Source organism: Chenopodium quinoa, unplaced genomic scaffold (assembly GCF_001683475.1).
Source record: "Chenopodium quinoa cultivar QQ74 unplaced genomic scaffold, ASM168347v1, whole genome shotgun sequence".
Classification (NCBI taxonomy): domain Eukaryota; kingdom Viridiplantae; phylum Streptophyta; class Magnoliopsida; order Caryophyllales; family Amaranthaceae; genus Chenopodium; species Chenopodium quinoa.
This window is the reverse complement of record NW_018743047.1, coordinates 681,108-703,607: the sequence shown is the minus strand read 5'-3', so window position 1 is coordinate 703,607 and position 22,500 is coordinate 681,108. Positions and strand designations below refer to the sequence as shown.

The window sequence follows — 22,500 nt, the reverse complement described above, 5'->3', positions numbered from 1 at the left end:
TAGGTTTGGGGTTCGTGAAACTTTAAACTTGAATAATAAAATAATTGGCCCAAATATAAATATAGGACGATTAGGTTTATTCAATTCTGAAAATGGGCTACATGGGATAGAATATTTATTGACCCAAAAAATTAAATCTTTTTTATTTAAATCTCATAATAAAATAAATTGCCCCTAAAATTTATATTTTACAATTAATTAAATAATTTTAAAATACATAAAAATACGGGGTATTACAAAAACATATAAATTAAGAAAATTAAATTTAATTAAAGAAAACAAATTAAATTTAGTTTACATTGAAACCCTCGGGGTTTATGATCAACCTTTCACGCCTTGGACTACCGATAGAGATTTGAGTCAGTGAAGTACTGATGTCTAGGAACAATTGAAGGATGAATTTTGAAAGGTTTAGAAAGAGCAATATTAAGAGAATAACAATATTAGGGAGAATATGAGAAAAAAGCGGTGCTCGTAACCCCAAAAGGCTATGGTTTATATACAAATAAAACGGAAAAAATATAAAAGAAATTGCATCGTCAACATTACAAAATCACCGCGCCGGCATTTTTGGCATGTCGCGCTAGAATTTTAGCTTTTGTGGATTTTGTTTTTACCATAACTTTTGATCTTAAACTCGAATTAAGGAAAGTTGTTGGAAAGCTCTGGAAGTCTACTTTCCAACCCATTTAGAATTAAGTCAATATCTTTTCTAGTTCAAAAGATGTGATCAAAATAGTGCAAGGATGTTGATTTTTGATAGAGTATGGTATTTCGATTATATCTCGGAATTGGGCTTATGATATATCATTGGAAAACTTATTTTAAGGGTTATCCAACCATATAAGACTTAGATAAAAATAATGAGACACGAAATTCAGATTTTCTCGGTTTCGAAACTACAGTTATTAGAAGAGAAAGTTGGGCTAAGATATGTGGATTTTGGGCTAGGAAAGTATTTGGGCTATTGAATTGGCTAGAATGGTTCATGAAATGATAGAAAATGAAAATGGAATGGATTTTTAAGCAAGAATCAAGTGTTCCTTTTTTCAATACTCTACTCGAACCAAATGGCGATGAAAGGTTTTACTTATCATTAGGTTTCGGTAGGTGTAGACACCTAAAAATGTCTCCCCAAAACCAAACCCGATGATGAACAACATTTCATCGCCATTATTGGTAGGGTTGAGTATTTAATCTTTGGAGCGCTTAAATCCATATTCAAATCCATATTTTCATAAACCAACCCAATTCCTAGCTCATTTTCCTAAAACATAACCTATTTTCCACTTTTCGTGTCCACATCGGAAAACCAAGAGAAACTGATTTTATGGCTATAAAATTTTGATTCAATTATTATTTTTTTGAATAGGTCTTTTAATAATCTTTCCAACCATAAATCATAAGCCCAATTCCGAGCTATAACGAAAAAGATATGAGCAAAACACTAAACTCGGCCTAAAACCGACACCCTTCCCCTAAAACGACCATATATTAAAATATACAAATAATTTTGACCTGATTTGAATTGGGTTGGAAATAAGATTTGATAAGCTTTCCAATGATATATTATATGCCTTATTCTGAGTTACGGATCAAAAGTTATGATTATTTTAAAAACGTGTAAAAAACTGAAATTACCGCACAACAGCTAAAACCCCGCGACGCGGCAAAATGCTGACGTGTCACGGGATTTTACACCGTGTCACGGTGCAATTTCCCGTGTCACGGTGCCCATTCCGTGACACGGGGATATTCCGTGTAATTTCCGCGTACTTTCTACACCGTGACACGGCATACTGCACTGTACCACGGTGAACAATGTCGTGTCACGGCATGTCTTCCCGTGTCACGGTGCACATCCCATGACACGGGATTGCTCCGTGTTTTCTCCGCATAATCCCTAAACGCGTTTTCACTTCCCGTAACCTAATTATTTCCCGCGTCACTCAGTTTTCCCCCGTGTCACGGAATCTTCCCCCGTCTGACGGTGCCTGGCACCGTGTCACAGTGCTCTTTGCCGTGACACGGTGTTATTTTTTAGGGTTTTTATCTTTGCCGTGATACGGTGTCATTTTTTAGGGTTTTTATCTTTTCAGGGTTCCGCGTGTGCCCTCTGCTCATTTTCCCTATAAATAGGACCCCCCTTTCTGCAGTTCGGGGCACCAATAATCATTCTCTCTCACCTTACACCAAAAATCATTCTCTTCTCCCTCTTTAACCTTATTTATAGCCTCCTTATTCTTCCATAATAATTCCCCTAAGCGCTCCAAGGAGTCCATACTTGACCCGAGGTTCTGTCCTTAAACCAAGGCGTGAAAGGTACAAATAACTGAGGGTTTGGACCAAATCAACTCTACTTTTTATTTAATTTAATTTAATTTTCATTTACTTTATATTTTTTTATTGAAGTTACTAACAGTTTATTCATGATGTAGCAATTTAAAGGAACGTGCGGAATGTGAGTAATTAATTAATTTAATTACTCTTATTTTATTTTAATATTGCTAGTATCATGATTAGGATTATGTTATATTTGATTTGACTAACGCTATTATTGTTATATTTCTTCCAATATTGATGTTTATTCTATTATTATTTATTGATCACCGTATTGCATGTTTAAAGGGAATATGTAATTGAAAATCACGCCTAATAAGATAATTTGGACAACCGGTTTAGGTTCCTTTTTAATCTTGTTATTTAATCAAGTGATCACAATATTTTAGAATTATGTGGTGCATTAATATTCAATCAATTTATCATAATAATAGTTTGGAGCAAATTGAATCTTTGTTTGCATGCCTTTGAGATCGCAGAAATCACTTTTCACTATAAGAATCGAGTAGAGGCCAATACGGGCGAATGTGACTCCATGACTCACTTCGTACCATCATCTCCGATCCTCCTTTCGTGGTTCCGAACCATATGGAGTTAGTAATCTCATGGATTATGAATGGGGTGTAACCTTCACGGGTCAATCGTTGTTGCCTATCGTTGTCCCTTTATTCGTGGTTTCCTTAAATGATCCTTGAACGGTTTACAAGTTCCTTAAAAAAACTTGTTGGCGGCTCCCTACTTTCCTTGTCCCTAATCGTATATGTCAATTCCCACTTCTTATGAGTGCCAAGCATATTCACACATGCTTAACGTAGGCGCACTTCGAACGACGCCTACAGTAGGGGAGACATTTTTAGGTGTTTTCAGGTTCATTCTAACATGCACCATCATTCGCCAACTGTGCCAATCTCTGTCGTGATGCGACACTTTTTTTCATCATGGAAAATTCAATTTTTTTCTCTATCTTTTCCAGGGCATATATTGGGGCCTTTCTCTAGGTTCTACACATTGATTCTCACTCTTCTTTAATTTATACCAAAGCTTTAGGCGATGTTCAAGATTAAACTTTGTTATCATATCTTTTGGGTTTCAACTAATACAAGTCACTATAAGAATCGAGTTCATAGAGATCCGTACGAGTGAAATTCTCTTCTTTATACATTAGCCATTATCACGGTAACGACAGTCATACCTTAGTTATTTTTTAAATGGGTTTTATTTAATGGCAAAAAAGGGAGATTTATTTCAACTTAACGGAATTTCTAGGATTTAACAAATTCTTGCTAGGAATTTGACCGAAAGATAAATATATGGGAATATATAGGATAGATTTTAAATACTTTATGGATCCATTATTAATTAATAAGTAGAAGTGGGTTACTCTCTTCTTTATTCTCTTTTAAAAAAAAACCCTAGCCTCCATTGTTGATTTTTGAAGGGGCTTCCATCGATTTTATCGATGGAAAGACCTAACCTTGTTTCTTTAGACTTTGTTTATTTTTTGGTTTATAATAATGATTTCTCCCTCGAAAGCAAGGGTTTTTGATCTCCTTTGAAATGCATGGCTTTTTCAATCTATTTCGAAAGACAAGATTTTTCAACGTTCTTTGAAAGACAGGGTTTTTCTCCTCTTTTTGAGGGGGAATTTCTTTAACTTTAAATCCATGATAATAGATTTGAAGGATTGCTGTGAAATTGTTTCGTTGATGAAAATTTATGCGGGGTCGCAAAGGTTATCAAATTTTCGAACATGGTCTGATGAATCCGATGGAAACCATCCTCACAACAACAAGGGATCATTAGATTATCTTTCCAGCAAGACTTTTTTTTCCAGCAATATATGCGGGAGATGTTCCACATAGTAAAATCTGCTCGACGATCGTAGTTTTTTTGTGAAGGAAATTTTTATTTGATTCGTATTATGTATTTTTTAAATTCGATTATCATTGTAGATGTCGTATGACTTTTTATTAATGAATTAATTTTACTTATATAAATTTCGAAAAAAAAATAGGAGTGGGTTTTCCTTAGCAAATAAGATAATAAAGTTTACGAAGGTATTATATTTTTTTTCCAAAATTTTCGGCAAGCTTTTAGAAAAATCCAGAACTTTTTGTTTCTTCTAAAATACGAAAATATAAAGAGAATTAAATAAAATTCTATCTTATTAAGTCCAAAAATAATTAATTTAAATACTACCTCTGCTTCGCATTACTCGCAACAAACGAATATTTTATATCTCACCATTAACACCTCTTTGTTGCGAGTAATGCGAACCGGAGGTAGTATATAGATTTCGAAAATTACCATGTTTACCTTATAATATTTATGGCGAAAATCTAATTGACGCTAAATTTCAAATGATGAGGTTAATTTACTAAAATATTCTTTTGAAATAATAGGAAAGTAATCATCAAAATTACAGAGTATTACAAATCTCACCATTCGTCGAAAAATCAGTCCCTATAGGGTGATCAGATAATCCTATCTTAGCAAGTCAGATCTACCCTGTCTTCATTGTATACGCTCCATCTTTTATTATTCGCCAAAAAGTTTCTCTTTCAACTAGGGGCCAAAACTAAAGAAATTTCATCATAAGGAATTTTTTTGTTTTTTCTTTATCTTTTGAACATCCCATTCCTCTTTCTCTAAATATATCTTTTCAGCATCGCACTAGAAGATCCATGTCCCTCGCATGTAACAGGGAGGTCCTGATATTTTTTCCTTATTTTAGTAACCATGAGTCAGCCCATGCATCAATTTTTGTGCCATCTCCACACTCCAAGACAACCCATCATTAATAAAGACTTCGCACCCTAAATACTCCTCTAAGAATAGCTCAAATTGATCATAACCTATATAAGTGTTGATAACACTTGAACGTTTGAAATGTTGGGCTTTAAGAAGTTACAAAGAATTGAGCTGAGTCACCTACATTGTGAGTCGCCACACCTATTTTGTGAGAAAAGCTAGGTTAAATTAAAGCATTTTAGATCCTGTAAACCGACCAAGTCCACCCTTCACCTTAGGTATACATAGGTTCTCCTAGCTAAGCTTACTATCCAAACTTGAATCCCACCAAAACCAACCCAATAGAGTATGATCAGTTTCATGAAACTTTCGAAATTTGAAAATCACTTATCACATATCTAAGATTAATTTGTGCCACCGTCTTAATGAGTACTCTTTTTCTAGGAATTGAGAGCAATTTCTCTTTCCATCCATTAAGCTTATTCCATATCCTCTCCTTCAAACTTGCAAAAATTGTCTTTTTCAGACTTTTCAATGATAGTTTGAAGGCTTGTATTCTTCTTGTAATAATACCATATTATTTTTTAATAAGTCCTAATTTATAAACATATTAGGTGCATATTTACTCTAAATTGCTTATAAATCTAGAGGTCTTATGTGCATAGTTACATTATTTGCTTAGGTTGTGCTCTTACCATTCTTCGTTTGTGTGTATTGATGAATTTCATATGATTTACATACAAATTATTTATGGTTGGCTAATCTTGAGTATAATAATAGTGGAGATTGAATAAATACTGCTCAAGGATCTCAACTCGTGTCTCCAAGGAAAAATTGATATAGAATGAAGCAAAAAGTTGATGAAAGACTTGACAAATATGTGTCCCCTCCACTATTTTTATTATATATAACTTTTGATGTACAAATGATAATGGAATCAATCTAATTGCATTGGAAAATAAATTTCAAGACCTTTTCAACGATATATTACACGCTTTAAATAAAGCTTCAAATATCAAGTTATTACTATTTTAAGAAAAGCTACAAGCGCATATATGTCCATGCCCTAACGAGTGAACTAAGGCATTTTCGTGCCTTTGAGTGGCATGTCCGTATATGGGAAATTCTTGGATGATTTAGTCTGTTTTAATTATTATCTAGCTTTATTATAAATACTTCTTGGCTTATTAGTTTAGAACCCTAGTTTTCTCTCTAGTCTTATTTCATTCAATTCAAGTATTATATTTTCTTATTTCATTCTCTTTCTTTTATGTTTGTTTTATTTTCTTTTTATTATGTTAGAGTATATTGTTATTTTAGGGTTAGGTTGAACCCTAGCCATGATTGATGCTTAACTTAATCTTTTAAATTATCAATTAAAATCTTTCAAAAAAAAAAATTCTCAATTATTATTTATTTTATTCATGCTTAATTGATTATGCTCTTATGCCAAATTAGAGATAATTAGTATTGTTATTATTATTTCAAAAAAAAAAAAAAAGTATTGTTATTATTCTTTTGTTTTAATTGCAACGAGAGTTGGGTTTTAAGGGATTTGGATATATCAATTAAGGGTTTGAAGTTCATCACGAGAGTAGTTGGATGATTAGGAAGCTAGAGTAATGTGCTTATTGTCTCTAATTTGCATGATTTTTCCACGAGAGTAGGCTTGATTGTGATTAGGGAAGTTATTGATAGCTCGAGAGATACCTTTGGTACCATCTAGGGATTACGTTTCCCTATATATGAACATATAATTGATTGAATGGGGTAGGAATTTGTCTTGTATTCATTACACTAATGGTGATATTTAATTCTAGATTTTTTTTATTATTTTAATTTCTTTCACTAGTAGTACAATAACTTCAACCTAATTGATTCGAGTTGTTATAATACATAGCAACAGGGTTGATACTATCGTCTCTAGATCGGCCCTGAGGATTAGTTAGGTATTTATTATTTTTGTAAGGTGAAATATTTATTATATTTCTTTCTCATTAACACCATTTGAATGATAATTTCATTATTTCTCTTTCCTGCAAACCCCATTTAAGTATTATACTACATCCGTTAAATGTTATATGTTATGTGCAAATTTGGAATATTTAATATATCACAAATAATACCCCAAAGTAGCACACAACATTTAACGGAGGTAGTATATAATGGAAGTGGGTTGATTAAGGAATAGAAAATTTTGAAAAAGGAAAAGTGAGTATAAGTAAGGAGGAGAGAGAATAGGAAAAATGTTAAAAATATGATATGAGGGGACCTTTAGTGGGGAGGAAAATAGTAAAATGTTATTAAAACTTTTCAAAAACGGAAATGGATCAAATAATAAAATGCCTTCGTAACGGAAAAATGGAGCAAGTAATAAAATATAAAGGGAGTATTAAGTATCCCTAAAACAGTAACTCCTACAACATTAACGGAGTAACCCCCACAACTTTAACAGAGTAGCCCTATGGTGGCTAACATACTGTCGTGTGGCCAACCGCGTATAAAAGTTAGTGATTGTCATTTCCAAGGAATTTCCACTTTCCACTTTTTCACTTTTATAGATGTTAATCAAACAACTACAATACATATGAGAAAGTCCTAATACATCATCCTTAGACTCAAACAAAATTGCATAACATTCTTTTGTACTACTGAAAGTCCTATTAGTATTACTGATTTTTTTTTTCAGTACTTTCAGAGTGTTTTTGTGCTACTGAAATCATATACTCCCTCTGTGTTTTAATAAGTGTTACACTTACCAAATGCGACTGTGTTTAAAAAGTGTTACACTTCCTTTTTTGGAAAAAACTATATTTTAATATTATATCTCTCTTCTCTCATGGTCCCCACCTAAACCCACTACTTTTATTATTATTATTATTATTATTATTATTATTATTATTATTATTATTATTATTATTATTATTTCTCTTCTCTCACATTCATTACTTTTCAATAAATTACTTACCCCACTATTTTTTTTAAAAAACTTCAACTATCGCACTTACCTCTTATTTTATTTAACTCAATTAAATTGCCTAAAACTATATATCAGTCAAAGTGTAACTCTTATTAAAACACTGAGGGAGTATAGTACTGCTGAGAATGTTTAGTAGTACTATATTACCTCTCAATAGTACTCTTAAAATGTCATTATTTACAAAATTGTCATTGTTATGTATTTACTTGTGCCTAATTTTGAGGTCCTAGAAAGCGCTTAGTACATCATATGAATTTGTAATTCTCGCATTACTAAAGTGCAACCATACAAGGTCCTTTATAATATTCATTCTATGTTTCCAACGCTATAAATTTCCTAAAATTTATTACAAGACTTACTATTATTTTTAAGAAGGACCAACCCTCACGATTTTCTTGGTTCAATATTTGCGAGTCGGACACTTTAATTTATAAACAATGGGAAAGGATAAAGGATTTTCATTCTCAAAATATCTCGAGTGAGAATTAAATTCCTAACCTCAAGGTTGGAAGATGCTCAATAGAATGTTATTTACTCCATCCGTTTTTTAATACTTGCTCCATTTCTCCATGCGCGGAGTTTTAGGAGAAATTGGAGAAAATAATAAAATATGGAGGTAGTGGGGTTGGTGGAAGATTAAAAAATTGTACTCCCTCCATTTTTAAATACTTGCTCCACTTTCCTTTTTCGGCCGTTTTTAAATACTTGCTTCATTTCCTTATTTGAAAAGGTTTTACAATATTTAATTAATTTCTCTCACTTAGTGGACCCAACATATATTCTCTCCACTGCTTTTGCCTTTTACAATTTTTTATTCTTTCACCAACCCCACTACCTCCATATTTTATTACTTTCTCCAATTTCTCCTAAAACTCCGCGCATAGAGAAATGGAGAAAGTATTTAAAAACGAAGGGAGTAAAAAGCAAAAGTAGTGGAGAAATTAGAGGTGAGAGAATATGACATGAATAAAATATGATATTTGTTGGGTTCACTAGGTTGTAGAAATAAATTAAATATTACGAAGTATAAAAACTTTCCAAATAAGAAAATGGAACAAGTATTTAAAAACGGCCGAAAAAGAAATATGGAGCAAGAATTTAAAAAGGAGGGAGTAAAAGTTTAACAAAAATCTGAGCCCTTTCCCTAAATAATGTTGGGAATTATCTATTTCCCAAATTACAGCTACTCTTTTTTTAATTCCCATTATACCGTCCACGTCAGCTAAGGAAAACAAACCGATTTTTTTTTTCTCGGTCCAGCAACAAACCGCTACTTCACCGCTACTTGAAGTAGCGGTTTATGAAATTAAAACCGCTATTTCAAGTAGCGGGTTATGGGTTTGTTTTGTAAGTTTTTCTTTAAAAACAAAATATCTGTAAATCAGTAATTAGTAAATACAAACCGCTATTTCAAGTAGCGATTTCTAGCACACCGCTACTTGAAGTAGCGGTTTTCTAATAAACCCGTTTTTTTTAAAAAATTCCCACTGAATCGGTGAATTAGACGTATGGTGGGAATTAAAAAAATACTAGCTGTAATTTGGAAATTAGATAATTTTCCAATATTATTTAGGGAAAGGGCAATCTGCACAAACAAAAACAGACGTCTACATTGGTGTCAGAAATAGACCATATTAGTCAACATCTTGAAGGATGTAGCTACCCCAATCTCAATTTCTCAGTATTCTAATACTCTACACTCTACATTCCCCCCCCCCCCCCCCCCCCCCCCCCCCCCCACCATACTACTTTGTATACTTCATTATTTAATCTTTGAAAAATCTCCAAATTTCTTCCTTCTTTCTTTCTTTTGACAAAGACTGATTATTCATTATACAAACTTTATTTTCACTTTAAATTCTCCATTAAATTCATCTTTTCCACTTTTTTTCCCCAGATTTCAGTATATTCACACTACGAATTTCTTTCAACTTATCCCACTTTTATTTGTCCCAGTTTATTGTCCTAGATCTTCAAGGTCAGTTTCTTCCATTTTTCTATCAAATTCTTCATATTAGTATGGTAATTGTTATATTAAATTAAGTAAATAACTAAACCATCTTTTATTTTCTTTTAATATTGCATCATTTTGTATAAAATCAGCTTAATTTTCTTGCACTTTTGTGGGTTTAAGCTTTGTTCGTATCTACTTTACTAATCAAGCTTCTTTTTGTTCAAATTATTGATGTTTTTAATATTATATTAAATAAAAGCGTATAGTTAAGTATTTTAATTTAAGTTTACTTTGTGTTGCTATTATCTGATGTTTATTTCAAATTAGTTATCTGGGTTTTGTAGATTAATTTAATTTTGTTTTGAATTTCATGCTTTTGAGGGTTTTACTGTTTCAGAAGTTCAAAAACATTAGTCTTTTATTTCTGGGGTTTTAGAGAAGTGAACATTGACCTATAATGGGGGGCTATGAATCTGAGCTTCCTGCAAGAAATGCAGAAGGTGACCTTGTTGCTGCTGCACAGCATATTGTTGCAGCATTAGGGACCAAAAAGATTTTGTCTCAAGATGAGAAGAAAATCTTGGTTGATCTTCGAACCCGATTGACCGCAATGTCTATGGTGGATGATTCAAAGGTTATTGAGTCTCCAACTAGGGGGGTTAGTGAGACTGAGGAGTATCTTAATCTAGTCTCGGAGAAGATAACGAATCGTGTATCGGATGAGACGATGATATGGGATATGGGTCCGGAGGATGCTTCTGAGTACCTAAAGGCGGTTGATGAGGCGCGTGTTTTGACTGAAAATTTGGAGAATTTGTGTTTGAATAAGGATGATGAGGAAGTGGAGCTATTAAGGAAAGCTCATGATGTGCTTCAGACTGCAATGGCTAGACTAGAAGAAGAGTTTGGGCACATAATTGTGCAGCATAGCCAGCCTTTTGAACCGGAGCACAAGTCTTTCCGTTCTAGTGAGAGGGGTGATATGGTTGGTAGCCCGATTTCCTTGGAGGATGATCCACTAGAGGATTCACTTCAAAGAGAGTCTGTTGGCAAAAACTTGGAGGATTACATTGTTGATTTAGTGCACCCAGATGTGATTCCGGACCTAAAGTGTATTGCAAACATGATGTTTATTTCTAATTATGACCATGAGTGCTCCCAGGCTTATGTTAATGCAAGAAAACATGCCCTTAGTAGATGCCTCTTTGTTCTTGAAGTCGAGCCACTAAGCATTGATGATGTACTTAAGATGGAATGGGGCAGCTTGGATTCACAAATCAAGAGATGGGTTTGGGCCTTGAAAATCTTTGTAAGGGGATATCTTGCAAGTGAGAAAAGGTTATGCGACGATATCTTTGGGGAGTTTGGCTCGTTGAGCTCTCTGTGCTTCACCGACTCATCTAAAGCTTCAGTTATGCAGCTACTAAGTTTTGGGGATGCTGTGGCTGTGAGCCCAAGGCAACCTGAGAAATTGTTTCGTATCCTTGATATGTACGAGGTTCTAGCAGATTTGCATCCTGATATTAATTCTTTGTATGTGGAGGATCAGGCTGTTAGGGATGAGTTCTGTGAAGTTTTGAGGAGATTAGGTGATGCAGTGAGGGCGAATTTTCTTGAATTTAGGAATGCTATTGCTAACAATGCATCAGTCAATCCTTTTGCCGGGGGTGGGACTCACCATCTTACCAGGTACGTCATGAACTACCTGAGGCTCCTCACTGATTACAAAGACACTCTAAATCAAATTCTTGAAGATGCTGAGAGAGAGGAATCTCTTTCTCCCATGGCTGATTCTGGAGCATTTGGAGACGAGGTAAACCAATTCGACAGCACTTGTAATGCTACTCCAATGGCTTTCCATTTCCGATCCCTAACTTCAGCCCTCATAGCTAATATAGATGAAAAGTCAAAATTATACAAGGATCCTGCTTTACAGCATTTCTTTCTCATGAACAATATTTATTACATTGCACAAAAGGTGAAGCATTCCGAACTTAGAGATATATTTGGGGATGATTGGATCAAAAGGCACAATGGGAAATTTCAGCAGCAAGCAATGAATTATGAAAGAGCTACCTGGAGCTTCATCCTCTCGCTTCTCAAAGATGATGGAAGTGAGAACTCTGGATCGAATTCAAGCATAAAAAATGTTCTGAAAGAAAGGTTGAGGAGCTTCTATGCTTCCTTTGAGGAGGTCTATAGGAATCAAACTGGATGGCTGGTCAGGGACCCCCAGCTTCAGGAAGATTTGCGTATATCAACATCGCTTAAGGTGATCCAAGCATATCGAACCTTTGTGGGACGACACAGCAACGAAATCAGTGACAAGTACATAAAGTACACTGCTGATGATTTGGAAAACTTTATACTAGATTTGTTCAGTGGATCTCAAAGGTCATTGAATAATATCGGTAGAAAATGATCTGTTTGCTATTTAGAATGGAGCAATTTTAAGCTGTAATATTCGCTTTTGTGATTTTGTTTACAAGTTCTCTACATATATAATGGTTGAATCTCGTCCTTTCACGTCTCTGTATTCAAACTTTGTACAATATGTGGCAATTATGTAAAGCATATGATTTTGGTATGGCAAATGTTAAGAATTGAGATATACTTTGTATTTCACATATTTTTGATTTTATAGTTTGGATGTGTATATTACGTAAGAGTACATTTCTTCTTAGATCTTGTCTTTCGAGATTAGATGGAAATAGAACTGCATTTGCATTCGAAACAGAGAGACAGTGTTACAGACTTACAGGTTCTTGCATTACATGTAGTTGCATCCAGTTTTTCACTACATGATATAAAAGCTTTTCCAGCACCGACTGCCAAAGAAAGCATTACAAGAAGAGCAGAGTATGTATACTTCTATCTTCGTCTTCTGAGATTTCGCCGAACTCGGAATGAGAAGAAGAAAAACAGGAAATGGGATTAAGTGTTTTCATCTATACTACTTTTTTTTGCTCTGTTATAAATTGTCTCTGTCATAAGGCGAAGTAAAGAGCTTAATAATATGTTAAAATGGTTCAAGTTGGCACTTTAAGTAATTCAATAATTCAATTTAACTAATTCATGTAAGATGAAGGGTCCTACTGGGTCGGAACCCCTTGCGGGTCAACCTAGCCCGGGTTAGCGAGCTAGACAAGTTGGGACAATAGATGGAGCTTAGGCTATATTTGATAATGTTTGGCTATAGTAAAGCAACTATGAGATATTGTATAGAACTTACTATTAGTACAAAATATGAAATATCGGCCAAGTCGGGTTGAATTCAATTGGTTTGGTTTTGATTTAAGTTAGCTACAGTTGTTTGAAAAAATACAAGTTTATCTTCAAAAATCGTTTATTTAGTGGTATTTTTGTAAATAATTTAAAAAAATATCCTAATCAGCATGGTATTTTCGTAAATAAGTCAACATTTGTGAGACCCGTATTTTGTTAAAAGTTGACTTACTTCTGAATATGACATGTTGGTTCGGATGTTCTGTTGATTTATTTACGAAAATATCACTAGATAAATGATTTTTTGTTTATCACGAAGACCAAGTGGGCCTCCCTGGTTTTCTCAAAATAACCTTTCGGTTGGGTTAGGAATTGCATGAACAACCTACATAAAATTAGCTCGGCATATTTGCTTCCTTTGCCATGATCTATATGACTATATAGATAACATTTAACTTTCCCCTAATTCAACAGATAATCATCGTTTGGGTCCAATTATGCCAATTGGGCCTAGTCAATAAATGATTCAATATGCCAAGGTCAAGATCCATTCCTCCATCCTGCCAAGTCAACATAAAATCAAATGGGTCGAATTATCATGGTCAGCCCATGATCAAGTCTAGCCTATCCATCCTCTTTGTATGCTAAGGTATAAAAGCCTTCAATTACATCATTTATCATTCATTCACATTAAAAGCCTCAAGCATTAATTCTCTTGCATAGCTTTCTCTCTAAAAACACTGTTTGACTTCGGCATCGGAGGGGTCTTCCTCGTATCCACCCCCGAGGCCAGTTTTACGTGTCTTCGCTGTGTAGGAAACCTTCGGCCCAGCATCATTTGGACCGGACCAGTCTTCATCCACTTCACTGGACCTTCGGCAAGGTCCCATTGTTTTCACCCGAAACAATTTGGCGCCGTCTGTGGGGAAAACTTTCAAAAAATCTTTAAGCCAATCAAAATCATCTTGCAAAAATCTTAGTATCAATGGCTAAGAACCGCAAGAACAAGCGAGTGAGTCAAGGAGCAGGCGAAAGGCCTTCGGACCCTCCTACTCCTACTCCATCACCTTCTCCGGACCGGAACTCTCTTAAGGGTGCCAGCTCGGGAGAAGCATACCGGGAGGATTCCCTTTCCCCCGTAATTCATCAATCTCATCACAGGCCGAGTCCACCTCGGTCTAACAACAAAAGTCAGTCCGATCACAGGACTCAATCCGTGCCTCAAAGCAGACCTTTGAGCAACCACTCTCGCTCTCACACTCAGCCGAGGACCCCTTTAACGGGGCCCAGATCGGATGAGGTAGCGAGAGCGCTGGCGGTGCTCATGGAAGCAATGAAGGCACAAAACGTGCCTCCTCCTCGTGACCGAACTCCTCCGCATACCAGACATCAGCAGAGGAAGCTCGACCAAGAGGGGGAGAAACCTCCCTCCTTCAGGGAACTGGAAGAGTAGGAAGAGGACACCTGGAGGACTGAAAGAGAAAGGAAAAAGAACCCTCACTTTTTCAAAGGATCCTCTTCCTCTCGGTCAGAGACTCACAAAAGCAGCAGCTCTGCCTCTCGGCCAGAGACTGTTCGCCGAGAGCGGCCAGAGACTGTTCGCCGAAGCGCCCTCGACCGACTTGGCGGCAGGGAACCGAGTGTGCACAGCCGCCTCTCGTTCCCTGTAGCCGAGGCCCAAACTTCCCAGCCAGGGACGAAAACCACTCTTACCTCTCTAAGAGGGCAGAGCGCGGTCCCTTCGGATAGGAACAAGGGTAAGGCCGTGATGCTTCCTAACAGTTCTCCATTTGAGCAATGGATTTTGGAAGAGCATGTGCCGACGGTTAAAATCCCGTCGCACATTACATACGATGGAACTTCGGATCCGAAGGACCATATTGTCTCTTACGAGGGGCACATGCATCTTTTCCCCAGGTCCGAAGCGACCTGGTGCAAATATTTTCCCACCACTCTCAAGGGAGTCGCGCAAGCGTGGATCTCCAAGGGAGTAAAGGAAGGCTCTATAACGGGGTGGGACGACCTGTCCACCAAGTTTAAGAGCAAATTCTCCATGGCAAACTGCCGAGAGAAAACCACTGCAGAGCTCATGGGCCTACAGCAAGGGGAGACCGAGAGTCTCCGAGATTACCTGACTCGTTTCAGTAACGAGTCATCTAGCGTTTCTCAGCTAGACCAAGGGCTGGCTGTCTTTGCAATGCAGAACGGCCTTAAGCCTGGAAAATTCCTGGACTTCATGGTCATGCATACCCCGCAGACCCTGGAGGAAGCGCTGAACGCTTCGGATAAATTTATCCGAGCCGAGGAGTGGAAAAAAACAAAATCCCAACCCCAATCTGGGGGTGGGAAGCAAAAACAATCGTCCGAAGCGAAGGCTAGAAGGCGAAAGCCTCCGAACAATCTTCGGCTAACAAGCCGAAGAAGGAAAAGTCTGCTCCCTTCACGGGGAGATACGAATCCTACACTCCGCTGGCCCTTCCGCGCGCTAAAATTTACAGTGTGACGAAGGAAGAGCAGAGTTACAGGAAGCCGAGACCGCTTCCATAGTGGTATCAGCGCAAAAATAAAAATCAGTGGTGTGAGTTCCACGAATCACCGGGACACAACACTGAGGAATGTATCCAGCGGAAGGACCAAATCGAGGATATGGTCCGGAAGGGATATTTGAAAGAATACATCGCGGATCACCGCGAGAAAAAAGAGGATGAGAGGTCCGAAAAGGACTCTCGGCAAGAACTCGATTTCCCCCGAAAGAACAACAAGAATGCGGAAAAATAAAAATCAGTGGTGTGAGTTCCAATCAACGTTATCTCGTGAGGAATATGCTCTCGGAGGGAGCACAAACGTCACCTTTGGGCTCTGACCCATCAGGTGAATAATGCTAGTATACAGCCGCCCCAGTCACCGGTGTCGAACATGACGTTCACATCCGCCGACTGCCGGGGGGTGACATACCCTCAAGAGGATCCGTTGGTGATTATTGCCACGGTGGCAAACCACGACGTCAGCAAGGTTCTTGTTGATGGTGGCAGCGGAGCAAACATTTTGTTCCGAAAGGCCTACAACCAAATCAAGCTGAAACCCAAGCACCTCACGCCGGTACCCTACCCAATATCCGGATTTAATGGAGCTTCAACTTATCTAGACGGGAAGGTAACACTTCCTGTCACCATCGGCTGTGATGAGGCAGCTAGGAACGTCATGACCGAATTCTTGGTCATCGATGCTCCTTCTGTGTACAACGTGATCATGGGGAGACCCATTATTCACGAGATCCAAGGGGTAGTCTCGACATACCACCAGCTGATGATTTATGTCTCGGATGCCGGCTTCCCCGAAAGGATCGAGGGCAGCCAAAAGGAGGCCCGAAGGTGCAACTACCTCAAGCCATCCACCAGTCGTACAAAAGATGACGACGAGGATGAGGAGGAGAAAGATAGGCAGCCGAGCGCGAAGAAGCCGAAAGGCCTAAGTGCTTCGGCCCAAGGAGACCTGGCTAAAGAAAAAGGGCCAGGAAAAGAAAAGGCTAGCTCATCATCTGAGCCGAAAGACTCAGAGGGCCATTCGAAGAAGAAAAAATCTGGAACCCCTGCTGACATAGACAGCAGGCCAGAAAACGAAGTGTCCAGCCCCACGGCAATGGAGCTGGACCAGCAGACCGAAACGGTCGAGTTGTCCGAAGGAGATACCGAAAAATGCGTTACAATCGGGCTGGACCTTGATCCGAAAGTCCGCGTTGAACTCATCCAACTCCTTCGGGACAACCGAGATATGTTTGCTTTCTCGGCAGCTAACATGCCCAGGATAAGTCCAGACCTCATCTCTCATAAGCTTAACGTCAACCCAATATGTCGGCCAGTTAAGCAAAAGAAGCGGAATTACTCCGAAAATAAGAACCGAGACATCGCAGCCGAGGTCAAAAAGTTGCTGGATGCAGGCTTCATCGAACCCTGTCAGTATTCAGAATGGCTGGCCAATGTGGTGATGGTTCAAAAGGCAAATGGCACCTGGAGAATGTGCGTTGACTTCACGGACCTAAATAAGGCATGTCCGAAGGATTTATATCCCTTGCCGAGGATCGATCAGCTAGTTGACTCAACAAGTGGCCATGCCTTGCTTAGTTTCATGGACGCATTTTCTGGGTATCATCAGATCTTCATGCACCCCGATGACCGAGCAAAGACGGCATTCGTCACGAACGTCGGGGTGTACAATTACAAAATGATGCCCTTCGGATTGAAAAATGCGGGGGAAACATATCAAAGACTGGTGGACCAAGTCTTCGCCGAGCAAAAGGGCCGAAACATGGAAGTCTACGTTGACGATTCAATTGTCAAAAGCAAAAATGATGAAGACCATGTTAAGGACCTGGCGGAAACTTTCGCCACTCTAAGAAAGCACCAGATGAAGCTGAATCCGAAGAAGTGTGTCTTCGGCGTGAAGTCAGGGAAATTCCTTGGGTTCATGGTCAGCGAAAGAGGGATTGACGCCAATCCCGCCAAGGTGCAGGCAGCGCTCGACCTTCCCGAGCCGAAAACAAAAAGGGACGTTCAGCGGCTTACCGGAAGAATGGCATCCCTCTCGAGGTTCATCTCCAGGGCCTCGGATAAGGGGTTACCTTTCTTCAAAGCCTTGAAACTCCCGAAAACAAAAGAGCTCGTCTGGGAGGACGAGCAAAGAGAAGCCTTCAAGCAGCTTCGGGAGCATCTAGCTCAACTTCCAACACTGGCTAGCCCAGTAGAGGGAGAGTCCCTATACTTGTACGTGGCTGTCAGCCCAACCACCATCAGTGCAGTGCTGCTGAGGGAAGAAAATAAAATTCAGCAACCGATCTACTTCGTCAGCCACACTCTGACGGACGCCGAGACCCGCTACCCCTTACTCGAAAAAGTTGCTTATGCAGAGGTGGTAGCTGCTCAGAAGTTAAGACCCTATTTTGATTGTCATCAGATAGTGGTTTTGACTGATCAGCCGCTGGAAAAGGTTCTCGGCAAAGTTGAAAAATCTGATAGGCTGGCCAAATGGACTTTCTAGCTCACAGAGTTCAGCATCAGTTACCAGCCGAGAGCATCCATAAAGGCTCAAGCTCTGGCGGACTTCCTGGCCGAATGCTCGTACCAGGAGACACTAGATGATGAAAAGAAAACCTGGAGCGTTTTCACGGATGGATCCTCCACCGTGAATGGTTCGGGGGCAGGGGTGGTTATCACCTCTCCTGAAGGCAAGTCCTTTGAGTATGCACTGAAATTTTCATTCAAAGCTTCGAACAACGAAGCCGAATATGAGGCGGCAATTGCCGGCCTAGAATTGTGCATCTCGCTGGAAGCCGAACATGTTTGTCTGAAGACAGACTCTCAGCTATTTGCATATCAAATTGGTGGCAGTTACGAGGCCAAAGAGCCCTCGATGATATCATATCTCGCCAAGATTTAGTCAGTTATTGCAAAGCTGAGAACCTTTGAGGTTCAGCTGATCCCAAGGGGTCAGAACGCACAAGCCGATGCACTCTCCAAACTTGCTAGTTCAACTCTCACCGAGCTGAACCGATCTGTTTATGTGGAGGTGCGCCGAGAAAGAAGTGTCGACGAAGCACCTGAAGTGTGCTGCGTTGACCAGGAACCAAGCTGGATGGACCCCATCCTAGCTTTCAAGCTTCGGGGAGAAATTCCCGAAGACAAAATTTTGGCCTCCAAGTTGAAACGAACTGGTTCAAGGTTCATTGTCTTCAAGGGGGAACTGCTGAAGAAATCCTTCTCAACACCGTTGCTGAAGTGCGTGGGGCCGACAGATGCCAATTATATCCTTCGGGAAATCCACCTCGGCATATGTGGGAACCACATCGGGGGAAGGACCCTAGCCCACAAAGCATTAAGGGCAGGGTACTATTAGCCTATCATGATCTCATATGCTAAGGAGCTGGTCAGAAAATGCGAAAAATGTCAAAAATTTGCACCAGTCATCCATCAGTCAGCCTAGGAGCTTCAGCCCGTGCTGAGTCCACTTCCGTTTGCCCAATGGGGGTTGGATATCCTAAGCCCATTTCCGGATGCTGCATACCAGAAAAAGTGGCTGATAGTCGGTGTCGAATATTTCAGTAAATGGGTTGAGGTCGAAGCAACCTCAAACATTACAGAGCAAACTGTCAGGAAATTCATCTGGCAGAACATCATCACTCGTTTCGGCATCCCGAAAGTGTTTATCTTTGATCATGGAAGACAATTTGATAATCTACTGATGAAACGGTATACAGATCAGTTCGGCATCAAACTGGCATATTCAGCGGTATGCCACCCGCAAAGTAACGGACAAGCCGAAGCTGCAAATAAACAGATTTTGAATGCCCTCAAAAAGAGGGTGGAGGATCAAAAGTCCAAGTGGCTGGAGGAGATCCCAGGAACTCTCTGGTCCCTTCGGACAACCGAAAAAGAAGCAACGGGCCGTTCACCCTTCAAATTAGTGTATGGCGCCGAAGCCGTTCTCCCAGTGGAAATTGGCACTAAAAGCCTGCGAGTGCACCACTTCTCGGCTGAGAATGAGCAACTTATGAAGGAATCTCTCGATTTCCTTGACAAAGTAAGAGACTCGCCCCGAGTCAGAATGGTTGCATACAAGCAGAGAATCAGCAAATTTTACAACCGAAGAGTTCAGGCAAGGCCTCTCAAAATTGGAGACCTCGTCCTTCAGAATGTTGTCGCAGTACAGAAAAGCCGAATTCATGGGAAGCTCTCAGCTGCCTGGGAGGGACCCTATGAAATATATGATGAGCTCCAGCCGGGAACATACCGACTTCGGCAGTTGGATGGAATTGAATTGAGAAATCATTGGAATGCTGATGTACTTAAAAAATATCATGTGTAAACCCTTCGGGGCAGAACAATCTTTGTAAGTACATTTTGGATTATTAATGAAAGGCCTCCGAGCCACTACTTTCTATAAACATTTGCAATCTTTACTCTTTTATTTTTTCTTTATTCTATCTACTCTTTAAGGATTTCCTTCGGCCCTGTCCGAAACCTTCGCCCTCAGAGCATCAGGTTTCGGATTGCTGATGAACTTGCCTTTTTAAAGAACACTGGTCTTTCAACTAAGGCAGAAACCTCAGTAAGACTTGTTCTGCAAGGCAATGAGTCCATGGACGAATCTGGGATATTGCCTTAACTGAGCCCTGTATCCCATAAAGCCATTATTTGAAACATTTCCTTCAGCTGGCCCTGTGTTTGAAATATCCATTTTTCAGATAGACAGAAAATCAAAAGCAATAGCATAACTGAGAGAAAATAAACAAGGAAAAGGAAAATGATCTCAGAAACCTGAAGATCAAGTCTTCAAATCTCTAGGGGGGCAAGAAGCGTAATAAGTGCAGACTGCCTCAGCTGAAACCTCTGAGCCGAAACTTTGTACTAAAAAAAAAAAACAATCCAAACATTCAAGCATGCAAGTCCAAAGCAAGGCAATAAGAGGAAAAACACCGAATGCATAGATGAAAGTTATATTCGGATAACGAGCCACAAACATAAGTGTTTAAACAAAGGGAAAGATAATATCGGCAGCCACCCATAAGCGGAAAATAACAGCTACCGAAATACGTACAAAGACAAAAAGTAAACTGTTTGTACATCAAGGCAAGCTGAAGCAAAAAACAAGGCAAAAAGAGATTCAGAAAGCGGCAAGTTTGAAGTTAAGCACATGTCGATCCGCAAGACTCTGAAGACGACTGCCCGATTTCCTATGCTTCAGCCGGAGGGTCAGGCCGGTCAACAATGCCTGGTCCCTGGGTAGTCTCATCTCCAGCAGCAGAGGAGGCAGGTTGGACTCTTGTCTGGGCATCAGCAGCTCTCTATTCAGCCTCCAGCTCCCTTCAGCCTATAGGATCTCATGCTCAGCAGGAGTGGGGTACTTCATATGTGGATCTTCGGGATCCTGAACCTAGAGCGCGCACTTAGCCCAATCCAGCAAGGGCTCAGCATGGACAGCCAACCTCCGGGCCACCCTAAACCCATTCATGTAACCCATCTCATACTCTTCTTGGGTGTAGAGGCGAACCCGGAGCAGGGCTTCAGCATCAGGCAGCTTCTTTTGACTCTCCTCCAAATCTTTTTTAGATTTTTCTAATTCTTCTGAGATTTTGGAGGAAGAAGTCTTTTTCTCGTCAAGCTCCAACTAGACCCTTGAAGTTTCGGCCTTATCTTAGGTCAGATCATCTCCCTTAGCCTTCAGCTGATCTTCCAGACCTTTTAGCTTCTGGTCCTGATCCTCAGCAGCAGCTTAGGCAGCAGACAGTTGAGTGTCCCTGGCCTGATGAGCTTCTTCAGCAGCCATCCTGCTGGATTCAAGGGCCTCCAGCCTCTGCTCCACCTCCTGGACCTGCCCAGCAGCTTCGGCAGCCACTCGGCGGGAGATGGCCTCCCTGAAACTAAGGATATCGAAAGCCCCAAACTCATTGATGATTTTCTCCCCGACCATTAGAGTGGGGAAGACTTCAGTCTCCATGGCGTGGCAGAAAGTCTGAAGGGCCTGGGCAGCCTGCTTCTCATATTTTTCGGCTGCCACCTGCTTCTCCTCAGCAGCCTGCTGCTTCAGCAATGCCAAATTTGCCTCTTCTTGGGCGATTTTGGTTTCTTCCCAGGCACGCTCCAGCTTGTCCTGAAGGGTGTCTATCAGCTCTACAGTGAGAGTCTTATTGTGAACAACCTGGTTACAGGAGCACGTCAGTAAAAAAAAAACAAAAAAAAAAGAATAAAAAGAGAAAAGCACAAACAGAAACAACAACTTTGAACTGAAGAGTTGAATTAAGAGAGGAGAAAAATAAATGGTTAAGTACCTGCATCAGCAAGCACTGGTTGTCTCTGGCAGGGTCAGGGACTCTTCGACTGGACTCACCCATTCCAACAGTGGCCTTCAGCGACCACACCCGAGCTCGATCTACCTCGGACATACCAGTAAGGTCGCCGAAGTAGCCCGCGGCTCCTTCTCGGTTCTGGCCCCAAATACGTTCCCAAACTGGTTCGGGGATTGTGATGCGGGGGGTCGAGAAGCCCAGGTCTCTAGAATTCAGCGTCTGGAATGAGGGAAAGGAAGACGAGGGAATCTCCTAAGCCTTATCTGGCTCAGCACTCTTTTCTCCTTCAGCGGAACCCAGCTAATCCCTACCAGGATCAACAATGATGACCTCTTCTTCCTCCCCTAGCTCGGGTTGACGAATGAAGGCGTCAACCTCCCTCTCAATGTCACCTGAGAAACCTTCAGCAGT

The 22,500-nt window shown here is 39.8% G+C and overlaps 1 protein-coding gene across 1 annotated transcript; it reads left to right on the top strand.

Annotated features, from left to right (window-relative positions):
* The first annotated feature begins 9,848 nt into the window (after positions 1 to 9,848).
* Positions 9,849 to 12,638, top strand: LOC110730670 (exocyst complex component EXO70E2-like). The gene is made up of 2 exons (XM_021910492.1): positions 9,849 to 10,049; positions 10,423 to 12,638. The coding sequence occupies exon 2, from the start codon at positions 10,483 to 10,485 to the stop codon at positions 12,445 to 12,447; it is 1,965 nt and encodes a 654-aa protein (XP_021766184.1). The 5' UTR covers positions 9,849 to 10,049; positions 10,423 to 10,482; the 3' UTR covers positions 12,448 to 12,638.
* The last annotated feature ends 9,862 nt before the right edge of the window (positions 12,639 to 22,500 follow it).